General features: G+C 54.9%; 3 protein-coding genes across 3 annotated transcripts; 1 reads left to right on the top strand and 2 right to left on the bottom strand.

The window, feature by feature from the left end:
* Positions 1-644: 644 nt before the first annotated feature.
* N7482_010595 (putative MFS transporter) lies at positions 645-2273 on the bottom strand (the record flags this gene model as incomplete). The annotated part of the gene is made up of 2 exons (XM_056692719.1): positions 645-1596; positions 1657-2273. The coding sequence occupies 2 exons, from the start codon at positions 2271-2273 to the stop codon at positions 645-647; spliced, it is 1569 nt and encodes a 522-aa protein (XP_056538676.1).
* Positions 2274-3295: 1022 nt separating this feature from the next.
* Positions 3296-4558, bottom strand: N7482_010594 (uncharacterized protein; the record flags this gene model as incomplete). The annotated part of the gene is made up of 1 exon (XM_056692718.1): positions 3296-4558. The coding sequence occupies one exon, from the start codon at positions 4556-4558 to the stop codon at positions 3296-3298; it is 1263 nt and encodes a 420-aa protein (XP_056538675.1).
* Positions 4559-5069: 511 nt separating this feature from the next.
* N7482_010593 (uncharacterized protein) lies at positions 5070-7880 on the top strand (the record flags this gene model as incomplete). The annotated part of the gene is made up of 2 exons (XM_056692717.1): positions 5070-6039; positions 6214-7880. 2 exons carry the CDS (start codon positions 5070-5072, stop codon positions 7878-7880), a joined length of 2637 nt encoding a protein of 878 aa, XP_056538674.1.
* Positions 7881-7990: the final 110 nt, after the last annotated feature.

Below are 7990 nucleotides of genomic sequence, written 5' to 3'. Positions count from 1 at the left end.
CTCAAAGGTCTGGGCTTAATTATTCCAGTCCAAAATAGAAGGAAACTTTGATGAGGGCATGACGCTTTGTCCCATGTCCTCTGCATGAAAGACACGCAATTCTGCAATGCATGCGTGGGCCCGCGCGAAAAAATGCTTTGCTCGGTCAATCCAGGAACATAAGAGGTCTTGATCTAAACCGACTTAATCAAATTCCCAATCTAGAATGATATCTGTCCAATGGAGCCATTGAACGACAGTCCTAATGTCGCAGGTAGTTCGGCTGCGATATCTAGATATATTTGTGGCGTAGGTCATGCCCAGAGAATGGAGAGTCAGGCAAGATATCCATACATCAGCACGTCAGACAGACTCAGGAGGCTTGGATAGGGTGCATCAAAGTCCAAGGTCACACATACGACACGGGTACCTGAGAACCAAGGATAACTGTCAGTCTTGCCGTTGGAAGCGCCTAAGGTCTTGACTGTTTGAGCAGGCAGATGCCTGTTTCAGGCACTTTCACCGCCTACATGCACTTTCCAGCTCTGGTAGTCTCCGCATGGAACGGTCTCTAGGCATACGGGAGCTCGTGGTCCACAGCAGGAGCATGCGTGAAAGTTGATGGTATTCATAAAACATGTTGACATGCATAAAGCTTGGTCATCTCAATAGATATATACAAATTCGTCATTCTGTCGGTCAGTGAGGTCCTCCGTCATATGTGCACCCGCATGACCGACATGCTGTTCCGTCGTACCCTCTTCGGTGGTCTCCTCGATGCCATGGAAGTTGGTCTGCATGGAGTGATCAATGATCTTGGCACTCTTTCCATTACGCACACGGCGGCGGGCTTGCTGCTTGTTGAGGAACCACAGGTTGGCCCATTGGATGAGCACAATCGCAGCCATTGCGCAAAAGATACCAAGACAGGCACGGAGACCGGGATGGTAATTGGGAGCATCCTTCGAGGAGAAGAGCAGTGGGCCCACAATGTTGCCGGCAGAAGACGCCGCATTGTATAGACTCATAGCGACCGATTTCTTGGTGCTTCCAGCCGTGTTGCCGACAATCCAGGTCACGACCAGCGGGTTGCCTCCGAAAAGGAATGATAGAAGATAGTATCCAGCAAGCAGCGTACCCTGCGCGGAATCGGTTCGAGGCATGGCGTAGAGAATGGCCAACCCCGCAATCACGGGGAGCATGAACACGGATAGAACAGCACCCTTCAGGCGGGCTGTTTGGGCGAGATAGCTGGCGAGCAAGATCACGATCGTTTGGAGCGCGCCAAAGGGCATCGTCAAGAGACTAGTCCTGTACTTGTCGTAGCCCAGGCCACCGATGATCAAAGGCCCGAAAATGTTGGTTACGCTGGCACCGATGTTGAGGAGCATTGCCATGCCGATCCACAGGTAAGACTTTGGCTCCAGTGCTGCTTCCAACACATGGCTGAGTTTGAACTCGGTATTTCCTGTGCCTGTCTGGTTTGCGCGCAGGCGCTCCATTGCCTGGGCTTTCTCTTCCTCGGTGAAAAAGCGAGCGGTGGACACATCGTTGTCTAGGCGCCAATACACAAACGGCGCTGAAACGATAGTCAATAGACCGACGAAGAGGAAGATGCTGAGAAAAAAGTCAAATTAGCGACACAAATCCATCATTTGTTTGGAGAATTTGACTTACATTTGCCAAGCTTCCAAGAGGTCAGATTTAATGTGTGCAAGGCCGTAGGACAGCGCAGCCGCCACAATGGTCGCGATTCCATTTGTGCCGTACCAGGCAGCGATGCGCAAAGGCTGCTCGGCCCGACGGTACCATTGGCTGGTGATGACGCCAAACAGGGGCAAGCATCCGGCCTCGAACAGGCCCAGGAAGAAGCGCGCGGCCATCAGCTCCTGGAAATTGTGGCAAGCGGCCATGCACGCCTGCGCAATGCCCCATCCCAAGCACAGAATAGGCATGAGAATTGTATGCGGCACCTTCACAATTAGATAAGACGAGAACGGCTGCCAGGCCAGCTGGGCGATCGGCCCAATGGACCCGACCAAAGAGTATTCATTCCCCGTCAAGTGCGTGTCCTGCTTCAGGCCAAATGTTGCGCCATATCCGAGCACTGTCTTGTCCAGGATTTGCAGAAAGTAGACCCATATCAACACCACCAGAATCGTGCGGTCGGTCTTGCGACAGATCCGCTTGTTATCCTCTTCGGTCAAGGGTACGTGGGGGATATCGACTTCGATGCCCAGATCCGCCTTGGCCATCTGAGGGCTTTCATCATGGACAACATCGGGCTTGGCCATCGTGAGGAGATGGTTTAGAAGAATGCAGAGTAGACCCGACCGAGCTGCAGACGCCAAGCGGAATATTTATCTCTGGTCACCCCCACGCACTACGTGCCCTGTGGCGATTAGAGTTTCCTTCGGCAGTGGGGGTATCCTTCCCCCGCCTTCCCCCACGTCTGCGCTTGGTTTCGCGGCCATGGAAACGCAGCATGAGATGATCATCACTTTCGCGGCATTGGACCCGAGGTTCTTATTGGCGATGAACCCCGGAAGCATCGCGAGAGTGGAGGGGCTGGACCAATCCGAGGTGGAAAATGGCCCGGTTGGCTGGCTGGCTAACTTTGTCGCATTGTTACCGACCCCGAGGGTCTCGTGAGACGGTGTGGGGAAATTTTAACCCGGCATCTCTCCAGTCTCTCGGCTGTCACCGCTTTGGCCTGTTCACCACTCCCCGTAGGATTCCCGTAACTGCTTCCCCGAAGCCAGCCGGAACCCGCAAATGCCCCCACAATTCCCTTCCCCACGGGTGATCAAACAACCAGTGAAATTGTCTGCAGTGGAATGAATGACCTCCATACCCTGGTTGGTCCATCGCAGCTCGGAGCTCTCAAATGTCCCACCGTCGTCATCAATTGCCCTGTTTTCCATGATTTGCGCCACCCCTATGAGGCGCGCGGCGCCCCTACATACCCTAGTCTACTCTTGACTTGGCTAAGAACACCCCCACACCTTGAGCACTGATACATTGTGCGGGGAGAGCTTGCGGCTATTGACTTTATCGTCGGCGATTGACCCCCATGCTCTGGAAGATGCGGCGTTCCAACCGCCAAATGCCGCCTCCCATCAACTGAATGGAGACACCCCCATGGTGGGAACGGAAGCCAAAGCGACAAAGATATTTAATGACGGCTATTATATCATGAACTTGGCATTTAGTATGACTGCCAAACCTCTCGAGTCGCTATCTCCCTATTGTCGGCCACATCGGTCTAGCCCTTTATATATACACATCGTCGGGATCCCGATATCTGGGGAACCTATCACTTTTTTCGATAATTTTGATATTCAATGGAAGCTGTGATAGCAGCATGACCGCCCAGAGTGCCTTGGGCGAAGTCAGTCAGAACCATTGTCCAATGATGTGGGGGTTGGCATCTACTCACTTGGAACATAGTGTCTACCATGACAACATCACCCCCCTCAATTGATAACAGCCATGCCTCCCAGCTAGCGCCATGAAAACTCTCCGGGCAACGCTTCAAAGCCATTGGACTGACCTCCTCATACGGCAAGGAATCCCCGTATACAAGCGAGTCCTGCCCCGGCCCTCTAACTTTGCGTACCAGCCCAGCGCGGTTCTCTTCATGGTCGGCGCCTTTCTGCCCAAATCGCGCATGAAACGCCTCTCGTACCTCAACTGGCACTGCAAGATCCAAGAAGTCCCATTCAATCCCCTGAAATTGCGTCGGTTCTTTGGCCAGCTGGGCGAAGACATTGTGGACGGCCTCGGCTGCTGCGATAGCTTCCGTTTTGAGGTATTTACGTGGGATCTTGCCAAAGTGATCGAAGGAGCTCTCCTCCTCCCTACTCAGTCGATACTTGTAGCTATGAGAGCTCAGATGTCCCAACTGGAGCGCTGTGCTGTCGTGCTCGTATATCCACTCGGCGATGACCGACCATAGGACTGTCCATTCAGCCCAGTACCGGCCCCGCCCGCCTTTCTTCGTGGTCGCGAGTGCGCCTGCGATGACTTCAAAGTTGCCATTCTTCCAGCCGTAGAGCTCACCACCTACATTGGACAGCTCGTCATACTTGCCGGGTGGCTTATCTGCGTAGGTCAGGTCCATGTAGGCCCCCGCACCGCAAGCTACGCTGATGGCGGGGCCAATCGCGCATGGCTGTGGGTCGGGGCCCATCAGACCCCCGCGTGCGGTGCGACCAGCTCTTGCAAGCAGGATGGCCAGGTCTTTGGGCAAGCCGACGGAGCTGGGGTCCGTGTGGAATTCGACCACGGTCGGTTTCTTGTAGGTAGACTGCTCTTCCGGCGGGCTCAGCGTGCGCATGCTGGCATTGGCCGGTTGTTTTCCCGGAGAAAACCGCTTGCTGAAAAAAGCATGCAGCTGCGACCAGTCGGGGTGATTGAAGATGTCACGTAGGATGGCCGCGAAGAGTAGAGTCGCCTGGGTCCGGCCAGATTGCTGCTCGATGAAGGCGAAGTCATTGAGAGAGAAGCGTTGGAATTTCTGCGCGCAAGTCAATAACCCGAGTGTCCTCGTCGCTACATAGGTTGAGAAAGGCTTCATACCTCATCGGGCTTCCAGTTCTCGTTGGTAAGGATATTGTACGTTTGCGGACTGCGAAGGTGCAGCGCCAACGGAAGAGAAACTTCCATGGGTATCGGCATACTGAATGCTAGAAAGACTACGGTCAACTCATCGGCGCGTCGTTGAAGACTGGAGAATTTTCTGCCATCGCAGATGAGATGACGCCTTCTTGCAAAGGCATCGGATGTGGTACGTACCTCCCCCCTCCTCTCAACCCCCTCTGAGTCGCAAGATACCTATCTTGCCTGGATCCATGGGGTGGCTGTGCGATCTTGGCCCGCTAGGCTACCTCGCGCCCACCCCGCCGTGTGGGCACCATATTCGAGACTAGTTGCAGCAGATCCAAGCCCACGGGAAGCTGAATACGAGGTAGAAAAGGTGGAGCATTACTCGGTTGAGGCTGAGATGGGACAATTGCGTTTTGTTCCCACCCAGGCATGCGATCTGCTGGAGTGACTCGACAGGATCGTGAACATCAATTGCATCAGTCATGGATCCTCTCGGCGTCTCAATCGGAGCTATCTCACTAGTGAGCCTCTTTAAGACCTGTTTGGAGTTATATGAGACTTTTGAAAGCGGGCGGAACTTAGGAACAGACTACGAGGTGCTGGCCACGAAGGTTGGCATCGAACGTGTTCGCCTCGCGCTCTGGGGAGACGTTGTAGGCTTATACGATCTCGTGCCAGGCCAGGGACATGCCGTGGACCCCCGTCTGAGTGAGCCGCGGATTGCCAAGGCTGTTTCGGATATCCTCAACTGTATGCGGCGGCTCTTCGAAGACAGCAGCTCTCTGACGAGGAGGTATGGCCTACAGCCGTCGAGGACAGATCTCGTGCCCAGCAGTAGCAGAGATAATGCTCTGGCCACGACATTCTGCAAGACATATGGCCGCCTGCACGCATCAGCTTCGCGGATCCAGCAGAATACGTCGCTGCTCGTCGCGACACGGTGGGCGATCAAGGACAAAAAGCGGTTTGAGCGCTTTGTTGAGGATCTCCGCGGCTTCAATGATAGCCTCGGTCTGTTATTCCCGGACGGCGATATGCATGCTCGCGAAACCATGGCCACGGAGATAAAGCAGTCGACGGACCCGGGCAGCCTCCAGATCGTCGAAGCCGCTGTTGCGGATCTAGATGGGGCCACAGATCTCGCCGAGGCGGCCAGTGTACGAATCACTCAATTATCGCAATACTCACAGAGCGTGGTCGAGGTTCCGACCATACAGACGGACGACAGTGCTGTCGACGTGGACGTGCATCGTCTCACTCGACAATTGGGGAAGCTTGAGGCTTCAATGAGCCAGAGGGTTGAGCTGCGAGGTGGGCTGCAGTTTAGCCTGGTCAGCGTCCAGGATGGCGATTGTTTCGCCGAGTACGACTTTTACGGAATGGATAGCAAAGACTACATGGTGGAAAGGCACAAGGAGGCCCAATATGTGAAGCATTCGTGTCTGGCGTGGTGTATGTGATCCCTCCCCATCATCTGCATGAGCACGAGTTCATCCTCTGGAGAGGGCACCTAACACCGGAAACAGCATTGATGTATATGTCCAACAAGAAAAGACACGATCAATGCGATTTCAGCCGACAGGATACAGAGGTATGGGCCAAGACTAGTTGTAACCATTTCAACAGCTCACCCTAGCCAGTGCCACCGTCTATATGAGGGCAAGTACCCTGGAACATGCACCGTCCACGGCTATATCGCTGAATTCAACATGTGGAGACGAAATAAGACTCCTACCATGGAGAAGATGTGGAACACTGTGCAAGACCTGCCGGAACTCTCCCTCGAACGGCTGCTCGAGCGGGTGCGCCGTGTGCAGCTGCAGGGAGATCGGTTCTGGAATTACGAGGAGCTCGCGGCAAACAGCGGTCTCGATGAGCTGATCAGTCCAGATCGTCTGGATGCTCGGATACAGGACCAGGTGAGTCGCCTGTTGAGCACGCTCAACCGCCGCAGGATCTTTCCCGACGTGCTCGACGACGCGTCACTGGCTAGGATTGCCCTCTCCACCTCCGACAGCCTGTATAGCTTCCTCTTACAGGTGCTTTTAGCGCACGAGCTACGAATGCGCATGCAGCGCGAGTCCGATGTCGGGTTTGGTAATGTGAGTCGCCGGATCGTAGCTGCCATGCAAGCTTCAGAGCGATGGCTCGACGGCGTTCATGTCAAGACGCCCGACCCCAAGGGGAACCCCGACTATGTCGAGCTGCACAGTCTCGTGCACGAACGGCAAGTCGAAGGGCTAATCCGGTTTGCCGAGATGATGGCGTGGCCAGCCCTTGGGGAGATGCGCACATTCTCAGAGGAAGCCTATGCTGGCATTAGGGCGGGCATGAAGAGTAGCACACATCTATGGGACTGGCTCTATGGTCTGATGCTGCCCGGAAATTCCTTCGTGTTCGCCATCATGGCAGCGCTAGTCGCAGCCACCCCAAGTTTGCAACATCTTGGGGCCGCGCAGTATTATACATCAGGACTAGTGTTGAGTGACCGGTCGTATTGGCGGTCCAAAACGGTGCTGGGCCGTGTCCTGGGCGGGATGAAGGGGGTCAGAGCGGCCAATGGGTGGGTTGGGCCGTGCCCGGCCCCTGTAGATGTTCGCGGGAAGGGCCTGAAGGAGGGTTGGTGGCGCATTTGCGCGAGAGATGTAGCCTTCAACGGCTTCATGACCCGAGATCAACCGACCAGTCAGAGTCGGTTCCCCCCTTTGCATCGTCGTGAAGCCGATTCGACCGCCGCCGAGTGGATCCGTGGCATGGTAGACCGTTCAGAATGGGCCGTCCCTGTTGGACCATGTGAATCGTCCGATCATGTCGAATTCTCCGCGGTGCGCTTACAGAAACTTGGCTCGGGGCTGCCAGATGCTCCAGTGCCCGCGCACGGAGAAGACGAAAGGGGCGTTGAAGGAGTCGAGCCAGAGGCGGAGCAAAGAGCGGTTCTCGAGTTGTGCATCAATGGTCAACCGGCGAGCTTCACTCTCTATAGTAACCCGGTCTTTCTCATGGCTCCCGAATGTATAGATGGACCCCACGCGGTGCACCAGCAAGACCTCTCCAAGATGCAACACATCTTGAAGACTAGTCAGCTACCGGGGTACGTTCACGACGACACTCGCGTGCTCATCATTGATGCCACTGGGCAGGGAGAGTGTGAACTCGCTGCGCGGGCATGGTGCTCTCAATATGGGCAGCACGCGATTGTGACGAGAGGCCAACAACCATGCTTCGCGTGTGCTATCAAGGCTGCGAGCCAGGGCGGCCTTGTCATCGGTTGTATAATTCGGGCTGGTCCGTGAATTCTAGATGGACCCGTATGATGCATAGTAATGCAAGAGCAATATGCGCCAAACAGTCCTCGCGGGGTTGCATTATTACGGTGCCATGCGTTACTCTGTTGATGGCAGGT

This window comes from Penicillium canariense (genome assembly GCF_028826845.1).
Source record: "Penicillium canariense strain IBT 26290 chromosome Unknown utg000008l_segment0_segment0, whole genome shotgun sequence".
In the NCBI taxonomy this organism is placed as follows: Eukaryota; Fungi; Ascomycota; class Eurotiomycetes; order Eurotiales; family Aspergillaceae; genus Penicillium; species Penicillium canariense.
Note: the sequence above shows the minus strand (reverse complement) of the source record. Positions and strands in the feature narration are given on the sequence as shown.